The sequence below is a fragment of the Hippocampus comes genome, unplaced genomic scaffold (assembly GCF_001891065.2).
Source record: "Hippocampus comes isolate QL1 unplaced genomic scaffold, H_comes_QL1_v1.1 scaffold162, whole genome shotgun sequence".
Classification (NCBI taxonomy): Eukaryota; Metazoa; Chordata; class Actinopteri; order Syngnathiformes; family Syngnathidae; genus Hippocampus; species Hippocampus comes.
Genome location: NW_017806279.1, coordinates 131,588 through 149,709, shown reverse-complemented (window position 1 = coordinate 149,709; position 18,122 = coordinate 131,588). Strand labels below are relative to the sequence as shown.

General features: G+C 42.2%; 1 protein-coding gene across 1 annotated transcript in view; it reads right to left on the bottom strand.

Moving 5' to 3' along the window:
* LOC109508076 (ankyrin-1-like) overlaps window positions 1-18,122 on the bottom strand; it is a 52,682-nt gene that overhangs the window by 21,684 nt on the left and 12,876 nt on the right. The window contains exons 2-21 of the mRNA XM_019857912.1: window positions 15,384-15,485; window positions 9,779-9,877; window positions 9,518-9,616; window positions 9,227-9,325; window positions 8,824-9,009; window positions 7,255-7,353; window positions 6,997-7,095; window positions 6,679-6,777; window positions 6,275-6,472; window positions 5,436-5,534; window positions 5,245-5,343; window positions 5,046-5,144; window positions 4,763-4,960; window positions 4,526-4,624; window positions 4,359-4,457; window positions 3,618-3,815; window positions 3,384-3,482; window positions 1,675-1,883; window positions 970-1,033; window positions 4-12 (exon numbers count right to left, since the gene is read on the bottom strand). Of these exons, the coding sequence (XP_019713471.1) occupies window positions 4-12; window positions 970-1,033; window positions 1,675-1,883; window positions 3,384-3,482; window positions 3,618-3,815; window positions 4,359-4,457; window positions 4,526-4,624; window positions 4,763-4,960; window positions 5,046-5,144; window positions 5,245-5,343; window positions 5,436-5,534; window positions 6,275-6,472; window positions 6,679-6,777; window positions 6,997-7,095; window positions 7,255-7,353; window positions 8,824-9,009; window positions 9,227-9,325; window positions 9,518-9,616; window positions 9,779-9,877; window positions 15,384-15,485 (2,352 nt within the window). The remainder of the gene's footprint in view (window positions 1-3; window positions 13-969; window positions 1,034-1,674; window positions 1,884-3,383; window positions 3,483-3,617; window positions 3,816-4,358; window positions 4,458-4,525; window positions 4,625-4,762; window positions 4,961-5,045; window positions 5,145-5,244; window positions 5,344-5,435; window positions 5,535-6,274; window positions 6,473-6,678; window positions 6,778-6,996; window positions 7,096-7,254; window positions 7,354-8,823; window positions 9,010-9,226; window positions 9,326-9,517; window positions 9,617-9,778; window positions 9,878-15,383; window positions 15,486-18,122) is intronic.

Genomic DNA, 18,122 nt, shown 5'->3' with positions numbered 1-18,122 from the left:
AATGGGGGTGTGCTGGGCGGTTCGAGAGACACAGACAGAAGACACGGAGGGAGACGAGTGAAGCATCGAAGAGATATGTGAATTCAGGTCTCGGAACGTCAACAAGATATTGAGCAAAGTCCAAAAAGAGGAAAAATGAATAAAAATGATAACCTGAACATGATAAGCTGTCCACTGTAGTGACCGTCGTCCCTGTAAGGGTTTAATATATTAATATGTTTGAGTCTGGGGTACATATGTATTTCGAACGTGGTGACCATGCTGATTATTGAAACCATGTATTTTATAAGCGCTTCAAAACTCTACACATCGAAGTCGAAATAGCCGTCGGATGAATACAAAGACAAACGACACACAATTGGACTTACGTGGTCCCCACACCACCTTCAAAATCTTTCAGCGTCTTCTTAGGAGAGAGGAAGTCGTCGTCTTGATCCTTGAAATCATCAAGCTTCAAATAGCGCGCTCCGTCCATTCCGAGCAACTCGTCGCCTGTCGAAATCAAGTTTTTCACAAGTATTGCAATTATCATTAAAAAAAGATAAAAACAAAGAACATAGAACACAAACAATCGAGACATACGAACAACAGGAGAAATTAAGAAACAGAGTACGTTCTGTAATTGACACTTTGTTTCTCCCTGTAAGTTCTGACATTTTCCTGGTATTCCTCCTTGCTCTACATTTCCTCATTTAATGCTGCTCTGTCTGCTTTGGGGACTGGTCGCATTTTGAAGATCAAAACTTCCTGCCTTGTGACGAAACAGGTTTAATTCGCAGATTCACAACAGTGGATGGAGATATCGTTACGTGTGTGCGGTATGCTGTTTGGTGATGTCCAATCCACCACATACCAAAGGAGCAGTAAGAAGACACTTTTCTCAAATTAAAAAAAAAAAATCGCGATGAATATTAAATTGCAAAAAAATGAAGATGTGCGTGCCGATCTTGCGAGGTGTTTTTGACATACCTGATCGAGAAGAACGGTTTCCGGCGACACGCAAGGGATCCTGGGAATGGCGGGAGAGTAGGGCCTGTGGCGAGAGAAAATGATGACAAGTTAACAACCTAACTCAACTTTAGTGCGGACAAGGAATAAGACTATCAGATGCACAATTTCTTGGCAAATACATTTTTTTGTTTCGCGTTTGTTCGAGAAAACTGAACTGAGAACTACAGTGGGCGAAATCCACAATTTTTTTTTCATTTTTAAAGTTAGAAGTGACTATAGTAAAGATGAATACTGGTTTTAATCAAGGATCAATTCTAATTTTGATATTTTTGGGGAAGGCCAAATAAAAGCACTTTCCTTAATGTATGAGTGCTCTCTCATTACTCTACTGCAAAATGAAAAGGATTGGAGCCAGCTCCAGTGTCTACTGTTTTCCCAGTGTTATTATAATACGTACAATATATACATACAGTATATTTTAACCCTTTCAAGCACCAATAATGATAACCTGAACATGATAAGCTGTCCACTGTAGTGACCGTCGTCCCTGTAAGGGTTTAATATATTAATATGTTTGAGTCTGGGGTACATATGTATTTCGAACGTGGTGACCATGCTGATTATTGAAACCATGTATTTTATAAGCGCTTCAAAACTCTACACATCGAAGTCGAAATAGCCGTCGGATGAATACAAAGACAAACGACACACAATTGGACTTACGTGGTCCCCACAACGCCTTCAAAATCTTTCAGCGTCTTCTTAGGAGAGAGGAAGTCGTCGTCTTGATCCTTGAAATCATCAAGCTTCAAATAGCGCGCTCCGTCCATTCCGAGCAACTCGTCGCCTGTCGAAATCAAGTTTTTCACAAGTATTGCAATTATCATTAAAAAAAAAGATAAAAACAAAAACAAAAGAACATAGAACACAAACAATCAAGACATACGAACAACAGCAGAAATTAAGAAACAGAGTACGTTCTTTCATTGACACCGAATGAGCTGCTCGGGAACAAAGATGAACCAAATTATTTCAAAGAGAAGAGAGCTATTAAAAAAACAAAACAAAAAACATAATCACACAAACACAGTTAAAAAAAATGAAGCTGGATGACCAGAACGCAATTCCATTTTTGAGATTCCTTCGAGCAGAAAGACGACAGCGTAAACAACGACAGTGCATGCCGTTTTCAGGAATGTGTCGGCAAATGTTGAATTAGCTGGTTGATCAATTAGGTTGTCACTGACACGGACTGCACTGAACAAACAGCTGATTTGGAAGGAAACTAGAGATTCTGTCAGGTTAATGAGCCCCCCCGCCCCGAATAGAAGTGTGTCAAACGCTCGTTTAAGGAAACTGCTGTGACTACATGCTGATGGAAAAACAGGACATTTTCCTTTCTAAATAAATCTCGAAGCAAAAGAGATAAAGCGTGAGGGAATAAAAATAGAGCGGAACAATCATGGCTGAAGTCGAGTCAAGAGGAACTGATCAGAAAGACACGAAGTGATGCACAGAGAAAATGAGTGTTGCGACACCGCGATGAAGCCACATGGTTCACGAGCCACCGGAACGCACAAAGCAGAGACACACACAATCCTACCTAACGTTAGCTGGGCGACCCCTACACGAAAAGAAACAAAAAGTGGGAAAGGAAGTTATAAACAATCATTCACTGGCTCAGTAAAGATATGCTGCATGTCTGTGTCTGTGCATATAAACAGCACAGACACCCTTGTTCAAGTGCTAGGTTTTGTGATATAAAGTAAAAAAAAAAATGTGAGGAAGATAAATAAGGTAACCTTTGTGCATGTGGGAAAATGTGTTATGGTTTTGTGAAATTAAGCTGGACTTTTTGTCATCACCAAAAAAGCACCAGACCCAACAGTAAAACATGCACGGTGGCAGCGTTGTGTTTCGGGCCTGTTTTTCTTCAAATTAAATTGGAGTAAGGTAGAGTGAATTATGAACAGTTCAAAATAGCAGTCAGCGTTAGCACAAAAATAAAAAATCCGACTAAATCAAGTGAACCCTGTTCGTGGTTAATCGCAGGTAACCTTTGTGCATGTGGGAAAATGTGTTATGGTCTTGTGAAATTAGGCTGGACTTTTTGTCATCACCAAAAGAGCACCACACCCAACAGTAAAACATGCATGGTGGCAGCGTTGTGTTTTGGGCCTGTTTTTCTTCAAATGAAATTGGAGTAAGGTAGAGTGAATTATGAACAGTTCAAAATAGCAGTCAGCGTTAGCACAAAAAAAAAATCCCACTAAAACAAGTGAACCCTTTTCGTGGTGAATCGCCATAAAGACACATTGATAGGGAGCACATAGTGTACACAAGTCCGGAACTGTGTTCATTTACAGTATTTTGAAAAAACCCGCTTCAGGCGGGCATTTCTTTTTTGTCACTGGTGGGAGCAGTTGTTTTACCCGCGAAGCAGCATAAACAGACGCTCCTTGTTTGACTAGCGTGTCGGCAATGCCCACGTGGCCCTCTTGCGCCACCAGATGGAGAGGGGTCAATCCATTCTGCGGACAATAAGAATTATGTGGTGAATACTACAACTGCCCTAACGGGTATGATTTAATATACGAGGCATCTGTGGTCCGTCTTATCTAACAGCCATTTATTCAGTCAGCTTGTAATCTGAATTCGAAGACTACCTTGTTTCCTAGATTTACGTTCGCTTGCTTGGAGATGAGTAGAGCCACAATGTCGGGCCGTCCCTCTTGTGAGGCCAAGTGCAGGGGCGTGATGCCTTGGAGGGACTCGGCATTGGGCGATGCCCCGTTCTGCAGCAGGCAACTGGCTACTTCCATCTGGTTCTGTTTGGCTGCTATATGGAGAGGGGTGTAACCATTCTGCAGAGAGACACGAGGAAGGACATTAAGGCAGGAGTGGACATTAGCTCACTGGTGGCTTTTTTTGGAGTGCACAAAGCAACCTCTGTGAACTAGCACTGACACTCAAAACAGCTGACAGCTCTAAAACTTTCATAGACACGATACAAAATCTTATACAGTCATCAGAAACGGTTGCAACGTGGCGACCAATAATGTCGTGTCCAAATACTTTTGTCCACACTGTTTATCTGGTTCTGTTTGGCTGCTATATGGAGAGGGGTGTAACCATTCTGCAGAGAGACACGAGGAAGGACATTAAGGCAGGAGTGGACATTAGCTCACTGGTGGCTTTTTTTGGAGTGCACAAAGCAACCTCTGTGAACTAGCACTGACACTCAAAACAGCTCACAGCTCTAAAACTTTCATAGATACGATACAAAATCTTATACAGTCATCAGAAATGGTTGCAACGTGGCGACCAATAATGTACATGTCATAGTCGTGTCCAAATACTTTTGTCCACACTGTGTGTTTGTGTGTGTTTGTCTGCCTGGCCCTTACCCGAGCGTTGCTATGTGCGGATCCTCCTTTGCTGACCAGGAGTTTAACAACATCTAGGTTGTTGTGGTGAACTGCCACATGCAGGGCTGTCAGACCATTCTGTTGAATATACACATAAATGTACACATTAAAAAAATGAGACATGCAGTAAATACATACGTACATACATGCGTACTTGCATTGGGATTGGCACCTCTCTCGAGAAGGAGCTCCGCTACGTCTACTTTTCCGTATTTAGAGGCCACGTGGAGGGGGGTGAAGCCTTTCTGCTTAAGGGAAAACCAAAAACAATAATGAAAATCATCTCAGTTGAAATGAGACAAATGTTTTTTTTCTAAAAATCAGTTTTTTTTTTTTCCCCAAATTTTGATTTTCCAACTTATTTGGCTCCGTTTCAACCTCACCTTAGTCATTTTGGTCTGCTGTGCTCCAGCGTCCAACAAAATGCGAATGGTGTGGATGTGTCCTTCCCGTGCGGCGATGTGCAAGGGAGTGTGCCCTGCCGTGGTGGACGAGTCAGGGTTGGCCTTGTGTTCAAGAAGCAGCTTGACCAGCTCCTTGTGTCCCATTCGAGCCGCACAGTGAAGGGGAGTTTGGTCGTCCTGGTAAACAGAAAACAATGGGGCAAGGATAAAGGAAAAACTCAATTTATTAGGACTACGCAGATCAAAATAAGACTGCGTGTACCTTCGCCCTAGCATCCACTTGTGCTGAGTTCTGCAACAAAAACTGGGCAACTTCACAGTGTCCTGCTCTGGAGGCCATGTGGAGGGGGGTCTCCACCTTCTGGGTAAATACAGTATCGTTCTTGAAATTACACAGCTGGGTCACTTGGCGCATGGCTTGCTTAGTGGACTTGTGCCGTTGGTACAAAGGAAGTTCTTACCACATTGGAAGCATTAGGTGAAGCCCCTCTCTGGAGCAGGTTCTTCACTATGTTCAGGTGACCCATGAAAGCTGCTACATGGAGAGGAGTGAGGCCAGACTGCACAAATGCAGAAGGAAATAGGAAGACGGCTCAAGGTCATGTTTGTTCAAAAGAATCCTACGCTACACAAATCTAGAGCAACGGCTCACCTCCGTGACGGCTTCGAGGGAAGCAGAGTGTTTGAGCAGCAAATCCATTGAGCGCATATGGTTCTTCTTGCATGCAATATGGAGTGGTGTGAATCCATTCTGGAGAGAGTCCACAAAAGCAGGAAAATACGGACATCTGTAGAGCTGCGTCTCAATAAGTTTCAATGCTATAGAAAAGTCGACATTTTGGAAATACCGTATTTTCCACACTAAAAGGCGCACTGGATTATGAGGCGCATATTCAATGAATGACCTTATTTTTTTCATACATTGGGCGCACGGCACTATAAGATGCAATCTACAATGCATCCACTAGACGGAGCTCCTCTCAAGGAAACACCAGCAGAACGATCAAATGTCAGTAAAACTTATTTAAAACTCATTCACTCCCAAAGATGTTTTTAAACGTCTTTTCAGACTTGGTCCAGAATTAGCTGGTACTGAATGAGTTAATAAAGCAGTGACACAGTTGATTTAACCAACAGCAAGTTATAACATTGACTCGTTAACGTTGAGCTCTCTTGCCGCTGCTCTATTTCCGTGTTCAACTGCGTAATCGATCGCCTTAAGTTTAAACTCTGCGTTGTCAGCATGTCTCGAGCAAGGAGCCATTTTGGGGTCGAAATATTCCCAGAATGACCATACACAAGGCACATCAGATTTTTAAGCGTGCTGTGAGCTTTTATTAAAATGGATGGCTTTTGCGGAAAATATGGTAATGCTTATTGTGTGGTTTATATCGTAACTAAAAGGATTTTTGCATTTTCTTTAGATCTCAAGTGTCACCCTTTTTGAGCTTGATGAACTAAACAACAATAACAACAACAAGTAAACGTTACCAGAGCTCGAGCATTGGCTTTGGCCCCCTTGTCCAGAAGAACTTTGGCCATGCGATGGTGACCACAGTGGGCCGCTACATGAAGAGGGGTTAAATGGTCCAGCGTGATGTCGTCGATCTCGGCGTTGTATTGGAGTAGCTGTCTAACGCAATCCATGTGATCCCCCTGAGCTGCCATGTGGATGGGGGACAGACCATTCTGGGATGAGAGGAAAAAATAGTGTGAGAAACGGCAATTGATTGTGAGCTTGACTGAGCTGAGGTTTTGATGAAGGTGATGAATGTAGAAATATCGTTAGCTCAGTAAAGCTGAATTTACTCAGATTATACCGAAAGACGCATGTTGGAAAATTAGCAGCACTGGATGAAAGAATCTCACTGCGGGCCTCATATAATAAACGGCACCTTGGTTTTAGCTTGGATGGGCGCACCGTGTTCCAGCAGGATCTCAATGATGCGAACGTGTCCATTTCTAGCTGCACAGTGAAGCGGAGTCAATTCATCCTGCACACACACAAGCAAAAAAAAAAAAAAAAAGGACATTGTGGGCATAAATGGATAAAAAGTCCTCAGTAGAAAAAGCAACTCAGCAGGGGGCGAAGACAGATGGGGGCCAATAAATGCTTGGAAAGTAATATGCAGGCATCGGTGATACAATGCCAGACTTGTGCAACAAACGCAACAGGAAGTAGCAGCTGATCAAAAAAAAAAAAAAAACATTACCTTTGTTTTGGCATCTATCTGGGCCCCTCTGTCCAGCAGGAGTCGGACCATCATCATATTGCCCCTCCTGGAGGCGATATGAAGTGGTGTGATGCCATTCTAGTGATAAGGAGATGAACAGTAAGTCATTTACACAAAGTAATAACCAACCATTCAATTAAAGTAATGGTCACAAATTCTAGCATCTAAAGACAAGGCGAAAAGGACGTGTATTTTTGCTTGCCACATGATAACTGAATCACAGCCGAGTCTGCTGACCTTCGGGGTGAAGTGAACGTTGGCTCCTCTGTTAAGCAGCAGCTGGGCTACGCTCATATTCTCATAGTGGGCTGCGATATGTAGAGGGGTGAAACCAGTCTAGAAAGAAATGGACATAAAAAGTGTGTGTGTGGGGGGGGGGGTGTATGTGCGTGCCAGAGGAAGAAAACAGTGAATCGAAAAGTTACCCAGTGTCCCCGAAAAATTATGTAATTTCATCACGGTTTTTGATCTGTTGAAATAGTGAAATAGTTCAGATCATCAAACCAATCGTAACCCCTGACAAAGACAAGCCAAGTTCATTCATTCATTTTCCGAACCGCTTCATCCTCACTAGGGTCGTGGGGGGTGCTGGAGCCTATCTCAGCTGTCTTCGGGCAGTAGGCGGGGGACACCCTGAACCAGATGCCAGCCAATCGCAGGGCACACAGAGATGAACAACCATCCGCGCTCACACTTACACCTAGGGACAATTTGGAGTGTTCAATCAGCCTGCCATGCATGTTTTTGGAATGTGGGAGGAAACCGGAGTACCCGGAGAAAACCCACGCAGGCCCGGGGAGAACATGCAAACTCCACACAGGGAGGCCGGAGCTGGAATTGAACCCGGTACCTCTGCACTGTGAAGTCAACGTGCTAACCACAAGCCCACAAGCTAAATTAATTCAGGATTTTATTTTCAAACTGGAAAAAAAATCCAAACTAATCCACAAAAGTAATTAATTGTTCCCTGAATTTAATAACCACCTATGGCAGGAATAATTTAAATCAAGCATTTGGAATGACAATTCAATTTTTCATGAATAACAAGGGGTCCAGGTCCTGAAGGAGCTAATCAGTCCAAGCTCATCACACTGCCAACACCATGTTTGACTGAGGGTCTTTTGATCAAATGCTGCATTACAGACCTCCCAAAACTTTGTCTTTTTGTCTTGTCAGTCCACAGAATAATGGAGAATGACATTTTTGCTGCATGTCTCTCTTATGGTTGAGTCATAAACTCAGGAGATATTATTATTAACAAAGCCCTGTAGTTCTTTGACATACTTCTGTGATCTTCTGTTACCACCTGGGTGAGTCGTCATTTTCAGGCTTGGAGTCATTTTGGTTGGCCAATAACTGCTGGCAAGAGTCACCACTGTTCCAGGTTTTCTCGATTTCTGGGTTGTCATGCTGACCGTGAACACCAGAGTTTTTAAAATGGCTTTGTAACCTTTACAGACAGATAATATTTCTCTTAATTTCTCATTTGTTCTTGAATTTTTGGAGGATGCTGGCATGATGTTTCTTTGAGAGACATTGTAGCCTACTTCACTTTGTCTGTTCGGTACTATTTAAGTGAATTGTTAGTTGACCAAATCTGATACTTAATCTTTTTTTCACACAGAGTCAGATAGGCCAGAAGTTTTTTTCACCATCATGAATAAAATTCTCATTCGGAAACTGTATTTCATACTTACCTGGGCTTGTGTGCGATTACAAATGGCTTGATGATACAAGAACATAAAAACAAGATTTTGAATTTTTTTGTGGAATAAGCAAAAAAAAAAAACGTCCGGGAGTGATTACCTTGCTGAGAACATCAGGATTCGGGTCGTTCTGCAGGAGCACAGCGGCGGTGCGCGTGTCGTCATTTCGGGCAGCGATGTGCAGTGCAGGGAGGCGGACCTTGCCTTTGGTGCCATAGTTAATGAGCAGTGCTACAACGTTTTCATGGCCCTGCTGCAGGGCCACCGCCAGAGGGGTGAAGCCGTCCTGATGACAAGAAAGCAAAATAGGATGCGTGAAGACAGAAGAGGAATAATTCATTTGAAATAAGGGGACGGGCGTTCTTTAGTTTGGTACTTGAGGTGGAATACAATCTTCGTGGCAGCTGTACTCATAAAACATGTACACCAGATGCTTTAGCCATATGTAAAGAACATTTTGTTTTGATCAAATCTGGAACACGCTGGTGTACGCTCACACCTACCTCAGTGGGCAGACTCTGATTGGCGCTGTTCTCAAGCAGGAACTTGACCACCTCGAGGTGATTTTCCTGTGCTGCCATGTAGAGAGGACTGAACCCTTTCTATATGAAGCATACACAGGAAAAAAATTTCTTAGGGGAAAACTTACCCCGCCCTGTCTGTGAAGATATTATATGTCACGAGAAGTCATATCTAATTAGCATGAACAAATGCATGACTTTGCATGTATGCCCTCACATTTTTTTGGTGTGTGTGTGTGTGTGTGTGTGTGTGTGTGTGTGTGTGAGACTCACATGTGACTGGGCGTTAACGTTTGCGCCATAGTTGACAAGCTCAGCCACCACTTTCTCCTGGCCCGCCAGCGCCGCGATATGGAGAGCAGTGTTGCCTTTCTGGAGGTCACACGGAGAAAAGAAAGCCATGTAAACGATACAGGCTATAATAATTGTGTACGCACACAAAACACAACCAAAATGCAGAGACACAGTTGGGCACTTCCACGGGTTGACTTGGGCCCTTCCATTACGTGCCAGTGTCATCGAGTTTTACTGTACCTTGGTGGTGGCTTCGAGTTCGATGCCCGAGTGAAGGAGCTCCAGGACCATTTTCACGTGACCCTCTTTCGAGGCCAGATGTAAGCCATTGAGACCGTTCTTTTCGGGCGAAAAAAAAAAAAAAGATGTATTTAATCTCTGATGGAAGGCCGAGAGTATTACAAATGTATCTGTTTCGCAAAATGTGTGGAGTGCCACTGTAATCATCCCGTTAATAATCAGGATTAATATAATCACGGACAGCATTAGTCTAAAGTCATACATCTCTTATGGCAACTTCATGAATTAATCAGCGGCGCTCTTTGAAGTCGCGGCACTAATACACGCTTTTACACGTTTATCCGTCTAAATCAGACGGTTGGCTGCAAAACAAGGTGCGTTTTTAAAAGCCGGAATGTGTGTTGGTGTGCACGGCGTGAAGACAAATCACACATTCAGCGGCTCGCGTCTGTTACGTTCCGATGATGACGCAACCAGATGAAAGAGTCCAAACTTAAAGGCAGAAGATTGAAAAGATGTTCGTGCGAAATACTGAATGATGCATGTACAGCACTTGACACAAAGATGAAGAATCCAGAAGTCTTGAATTTTTCATTCTCTTTTCGCTCTTTTTTTGATTAGTCCCTGTGAGGACAGCGCACATAGACTTTCCTCTCAGGATAATGTCACATTATGTGTTCCAATTAAATGATCCACTAAAAGACTTAAAGTCAAAGAAAGGTCTGTCCTCTGTCACGTAAAATGTATTCTTCAGTTTTTTTTTTTTTTCCATTCGGACTATTTCATAATCAGGACCTCATGACTGTGGGAAATTCTTGTACATTACTAAGTGTTATGAAACAGCTCCAGAAACCCGCCCCCAAACGAGTCTATCTCTTTACTTCTTAATCCATGCATCCAATTTTTCCAGCGCTTGTCTTCAAACCTAAAACCTCATCATATCAGATGTTGATGCTGAGCGTTTTCCCACCTGGCACGAGTTAATTCCACTTCTTGCTTGTTGGCCCAGATTTGCAGGTGATTCAAGTGTACTTTTGCAAGTCGGGTGGCTGATTGCAGATTGGCCCTTAAATCAGGTATCAACATACTCTGACCTATAATTCCTTCATCATACGAATATATATTGCACTTGACTTTTAATCCGAACTGCGGGGTTGATAATCTTTTAACTGAGAATGTTCCACTTCTCACAATGTTTTGGGGTTTTTGTTTGTTTTGGTTTTTTTTTATAGGCTTACTTGATTCGCTATATTGATGTCTAGTCCATTCTTGATGTGATCCAGAGCCTTGTCCAGGTTTCCTGAGCGAGCGGCGCGCAGGAAGCTGGTGGCTGCGTCAGCCTGCCAAGAAGACAGAGACTGTTAAAAACGTGTCAGCAACACACGCGAGCAAAACTTTCTGATCAGTGAAAAACAACCTGTTTGTAAAATGTTTTTAATTAGAAATAAAAAAAAATCCATCCATCCGTCCATTTTCTGAACCGCTTAATCCTCACAAGAGCCGCGGGAAGTACTGGAGCCTATCCCTTTTAAAAGCTTACAGTGGTGACAATTCAATCAAACATAAAGAAATTAATTTTTTTTTTTTCTACTAAATGTTCTGCTTTCTTTTGGTGCGGGCACCCGCAGCGGTTCCTCTTGTTGTCTGTTGTCTGTTTAAGGGGGAGGAAATTTCATCTGTGCTGTATGTTACACATACAGCACATTCGACAATAAAGTTGTACTTGATACTTGGTTGAACGCACATTGGCCACCAGGGGGCAGTATAAAATAGACGTTGATGTACATAGATGAATGAGACTGCCAGAAGTGCTCCAGAACATGCAAACTCCACAGAGGGAGGTCGGAGCTGGAATTGGTACCTCTGCATTGTAGGCATTGTAGTTCATCGCTAACCAATGCTAATGCGCTTGAAAAGTGAGGCACAAATATATTTTTTCACCAATCAAATGAGTTTCTGAATGTACGGCAGGAACCTACCGAATTCTTATAATAGTAGTTGTTCTTCACAGAGGATAAAGAACATAGTTCTACTGTAGACTTATTTTACATTGTTTTCAGTATGTTAAACTAGTTATTCTCAATAAAATGCCTTTTCTTCAAATACTTTGGTGGTTTTAACCAATTCATTTGATTTAAATGATTTATGGTGGTTAATATTGCTTTCACTTTTGTCGATTTCGGTTTGAGTCTGACTCTTTCAAAAAGATTAATGACAAAGAGTGAGTTTCCACTGTACATGTGTGGTCCACTGAAAAGTGGAAAGATGCTCCTTAAATCAGTGAAGTGGAGTTTATCAAGGATTCACGATGGTGACCAATTCGCTTTACATTTCTTGAGGGAAATGTGTTTGGAAACAGAACATCAAGTGTTCCACTTTTGACGTTCCACTGGACTACCAACGGCACAAACAGTCAAAATATCACACTTATTATACTGTGCCAAATTTGAACTTCTGCTCCATTTGAAGCTGAAAGTGCTCTATGAGGACAGAGATCAGAATTTCCAGGTCACAAACATTTGAAGCAGGACTATACAGGATGTAGGACAATGCTCTCCCAGATTATCAAAAGATTCTTACAAGGGAGTGCCGCCCACACAAGCGTGCCATGCAGGCAACGCTGAGCACGCGTTTTTGCCACAAGGCGCGCTGTCTGCTTGCCTGATCTCAGAGGAGAGAGAGAGTGTGCGTGCGTTGAGTCTTGCAGCGTGTTTGCATGACTACTCTCCTTTGCGTTCATTCACCAGCCAATACTGTGACACAGCTTCACCTGCCCAATGACAGGCTTCCAATGGCCTCGAGTGAAAACACTGCACAATATATCCTCGACCCTTTCCTTCATTCCTTTGAGCGGCATCGTTATGCGTCCGTCGGAGCTGTTGATTCAAAGGGTCTTTGATTAGAGTGAACCTCTCTCCCACATCTCTTATCTGCAAAGCACCGGGAGCGGAATCCACGTGCAGTTAGATTGCATCTTCAATCCAATAAGATCATTTGCTCCTCCCTCCTTTTCATGCACGACTCCAATTGAACCTCATTCAAAGCTTGTTCAACAAACACCCCTTTATCATTCCCATGATGCACTCTGATGAGGTTCCTGCACCTCCAAAAGTGGGAATTTCAACTCTCCTAACTAAATTACGCCATACCTGCATGTGCTTCATCTGATTTGTGGTGAAGTGAGAGCACAAGCCCAGACATCCATCCATCCGTCCATTTTCTGAACCGCTTAATCCTCACAAGAGCCGCGGGAAGTACTGGAGCCTATCCCAGCCATGTTCGGGTAGTAGGCGGGGGACACCCTGAACCGGTTGCCAGCCGATCGCAGGGCACACAGAGACGAACAAGCATCCGTGCTCACACTCACACCGAGGGACAATTTAGAGTGTTCAATCAGCCTGCCATGCATGTTTTTGGAATGTGGGAGGAAACCGGAGTACCCGGAGAAAACCCACACAGGCCCGGGGAGAACATGCAAACTCCACAGAGGGAGGTCGGAGCTGGAATTGGTACCTCTGCATTGTAGGCATTGTAGTTCATCGCTAACCAATGCTAATGCGCTTGAAAAGTGAGGCACAAATATATTTTTTCACCAATCAAATGAGTTTCTGAATGTACGGCAGGAACCTACCGAATTCTTACGACATTGCGCAAACTATAAAGGTGTGCTGTTCTATCCTCGAATTGCAATTAAGATCCCTGATATACAAAATGAATCCATAGACTCACCCGGTAGGATAAAATTAATCCAACATTTGATAGTGATTGTTCTCGGGGCATAAATGAAAGCGACAACACAGACTTTGTTTTTCGAGCCAGTGTCATGGCTGGGTTGCGTCAGGGAGAGCATTTGGTGTAAAAAGTGCGCAAAATATATCATGTGAGTCACTCACGGTGGCCACCGCTGACTGAAAAGGACTCCGCAGAAAGTCAAACAACAACACGCAGCAGAGACTAAGTGCGAGGATACGGAAACAAACTCCAAACTGCAGGCTACGCTAACATTTCTGTATAAACTCTATCCTCACGCAACAGTCACGATAGTAACATCCATTCACAAACCAAATGTCGTAACTAGACATTTCCATCCAGGAAAGTAGTACGGATCGATGCCAAGATGAAGTCATCCGCGATGAGAATTAAAAATCAATAGCTTGGCTCCACAGAGTGGCAGCTGCTCCAGCTTCAATGGATAGATGCTGATGGCTAGTAGCACTCCAGACTCTTTGTTGCAAGCCGGTTATCGTCATAAATAGACTACGTTTACATGCGGGAAAGATCTGTAATGTGCCCGCAACGGAACGGATTAAAATAGGATTAAAAACGGGATCCAGAGTGAAAAATTCCCCCATGTTGGTTATTGCCGTCTTGTTTATCTTCCTCTGAATGGGTTGTAACTGCAGTATATTCCTTGCATACTTGGCTAATAAATCTGATTCTGAAAACATCTCAATGTTTGAAAAAGAAAGCCATTTCCGACGTGGAATCTATTTTGCAGAGTGCCGAATTTCTCATTGCCTGTGAAACGAACAACGAGACAGATCAAAACGAGGATCTTCCTGTTGTCTCTTCACTGCCTGCGCGAAAGCGGAGCATCTGAAATATTTATAGCCCGTGTCAGGCCACTGCTTCAGCAAGCCATTACAATCAAATCATGCTTTTTCTGACTTTTATCATGCATCCCGACCCCTTTATATCAATTTTAAGACTGATTTGGGGAGTCAACTCAAAAAGCCTGACGATCATCGAATTCACATTGCAAAGGGCCCGCGCACACGCTAAAACACGCGCTCACATAAGAGTTAATATGAACACAACATGCATGATGACAGTTTGAGGTCACTTAAAATACTTTCATTGGTACAGTGAAACCTCAAACACCTGAAAGCCTTTAAGCCCATAAAATTTTTGGAAAAAAAAAAAGCTTAAATGTCATCTGTATTTTGAATATCGAACAATTACAACGTATGACATCAGCAAAAAGCTGTCAGGACTCCTTCCAAGACCTCATTATTGCTGGCATTGAAGGATTAACGTGATGATGCGTGGCTATTTTGCTTTTTTTTTTTTCCTTTGACCTTTTGCAACACTTTCTCAGAAAGACTGTTCTCTATGAAGGGAGTTCACACTCTTGTGAGTCAATGTACCGACGTTACCGTTGCCGTTTTTGTTTTTGTTTTTACACCAAAACTTACTAAGTGTTATGAAACAGCTCCAGAAACCCGCCCCCAAACGAGTCTATCTCTTTACTTCTTAATCCATGCATCCAATTTTTCCAGCGCTTGTCTTCAAACCTAAAACCTCATCATATTATAAGTTGATGTTGAGCGTTTTCCCACCTGGCACGAGTTAATTCCACTTCTTGCTTGTTGGCCCAGATTTGCAGGTGATTCAAGTGTACTTTTGCAAGTCGGGTGGCTGATTGCAGATTTTGGCCCTTAAATCAGGTATCAAAATACTCTGACCTATAATTCCTTCATCATATGAATATATATTGCACTTGACTTTTAATCCGAACTGCGGGGTTGATAATCTTTTAACTGAGAGTGTTCCACTTCTCACAATGTTTTTTTTTTTGTTGTTTTTTGTTTTTTTATAGGCTTACTTGATTCGCTATATTGATGTCTATTCCATTCTTGATGTGATCCAGAGCTTTGTCCAGGTTGCCTGAGCGAGCGGCGCGCAGGAAGCTGGTGGCTGCGTCAGCCTGCCAAGAAGATAGAGACTGTTAAAAACGAGTCAGCAACACACGCGAGCAAAACTTTCTGATCAGTGAAAAACAACCTGTTTGTAAAATGTTTTTAATTAGAAATAAAAAAAAAATAAAAATAGCTCTTCAATATTGTACTTTTTAAAAGCTTACAGTGGTGACAATTCAATCAAACATAAAGAAATTAATTTTTTTTTTTTCTACTAAATGTTCTGCTTTCTTTTGGTGCGGGCACCCGCAGCGGTTCCTCTTGTTGTCTGTTGTCTGTTTAAGGGGGAGGAAATTTCATCTGTGCTGTATGTTACACATACAGCACATTCGACAATAAAGTTGTACTTGATACTTGGTTGAACGCACATTGGCCACCAGGGGGCAGTATAAAATAGACGTTGATGTACATAGATGAATGAGACTGCCAGAAGTGCTCCATAGTAATAGTAGTTGTTCTTCACAGAGGATAAAGAACATAGTTCTACTGTAGACTTATTTTACATTGTTTTCAGTATGTTAAACTAGTTATTCTCAATAAAATGCCTTTTCTTCAAATACTTTGGTGGTTTTAACCAATTCATTTGATTTAAATGATTTATGGTGGTTAATATTGCTTTCACTTTTGTCGATTTCGGTTTGAGTCTGACTCTTTCAAAAAGATTAATGACAAAGAGTGAGTTTCCACTGTACATGTGTGGTCCACTGAAAAGTGGAAAGATGCTCCTTAAATCAGTGAAGTGGAGTTTATCAAGGATTCACGATGGTGACCAATTCGCTTTACATTTCTTGAGGGAAATGTGTTTGGAAACAGAACATCAAGTGTTCCACTTTTGACGTTCCACTGGACTACCAACGGCACAAACAGTCAAAATATCACACTTATTATCTGCAGGCTACGCTAACATTTCTGTATAAACTCTATCCTCACGCAACAGTCACGATAGTAACATCCATTCACAAACCAAATGTCGTAACTAGACATTTCCATCCAGGAAAGTAGTACGGATCGATGCCAAGATGAAGTCATCCGCGATGAGAATTAAAAATCAATAGCTTGGCTCCACAGAGTGGCAGCTGCTCCAGCTTCAATGGATAGATGCTGATGGCTAGTAGCACTCCAGACTCTTTGTTGCAAGCCGGTTATCGTCATAAATAGACTACGTTTACATGCGGGAAAGATCTGTAATGTGCCCGCAACGGAACGGATTAAAATAGGATTAAAAACGGGATCCAGAGTGAAAAATTCCCCCATGTTGGTTATTGCCGTCTTGTTTATCTTCCTCTGAATGGGTTGTAACTGCAGTATATTCCTTGCATACTTGGCTAATAAATCTGATTCTGAAAACATCTCAATGTTTGAAAAAGAAAGCCATTTCCGACGTGGAATCTATTTTGCAGAGTGCCGAATTTCTCATTGCCTGTGAAACGAACAACGAGACAGATCAAAACGAGGATCTTCCTGTTGTCTCTTCACTGCCTGCGCGAAAGCGGAGCATCTGAAATATTTATAGCCCGTGTCAGGCCACTGCTTCAGCAAGCCATTACAATCAAATCATGCTTTTTCTGACTTTTATCATGCATCCCGACCCCTTTATATCAATTTTAAGACTGATTTGGGGAGTCAACTCAAAAAGCCTGACGATCATCGAATTCACATTGCAAAGGGCCCGCGCACACGCTAAAACACGCGCTCACATAAGAGTTAATATGAACACAACATGCATGATGACAGTTTGAGGTCACTTAAAATACTTTCATTGGTACAGTGAAACCTCAAACACCTGAAAGCCTTTAAGCCCATAAAATTTTTGGAAAAAAAAAAAGCTTAAATGTCATCTGTATTTTGAATATCGAACAATTACAACGTATGACATCAGCAAAAAGCTGTCAGGACTCCTTCCAAGACCTCATTATTGCTGGCATTGAAGGATTAACGTGATGATGCGTGGCTATTTTGCTTTTTTTTTTTTCCTTTGACCTTTTGCAACACTTTCTCAGAAAGACTGTTCTCTATGAAGGGAGTTCACACTCTTGTGAGTCAATGTACCGACGTTACCGTTGCCGTTTTTGTTTTTGTTTTTACACCAAAACAATGGTCAACTAGCAATACAAGCCAAATTGTATTTGAAAGGTGCATTGTCTTTCCCTTCAGATTGATTTCTTGACTGACTGGACCGTATACATGATAGCATTATGTATACGGTCCAGTCAGTCATCTAGATACCTGTATACCTGTATCTAGATACCTGTATTATGATAAGACAGGTATCCATTTCTTTGAATTTCAGTTAAAGAAATATTTGATCAGTTAAGAAGTCTGCATCTCTACAAAACAAAAGTTAAACATGATTTTGGACTTTTTTTTCAGGAGCTCTTTCAGAGAATTCTGGGTCTTCATTCCCTAACATGCTCTCACCCTGGCTTAATGAAATCTCTGTGCTGATGGTTGATAGTTCGACGCTCTGCCCAGCTTCTTATTGACTGCATCTATAGATTTCCAGATGACCACACATTATGGTCACCAGCGAGACATATTCTTCATCAATAAGCAGCAAAGTACATGTGGTCTCTTCTGAGCCAAGTTTCACACGATATTTAAAAATCCTCTCTGTTGACTTGCAAGAAAAAAAAGAAGAAAAAAAA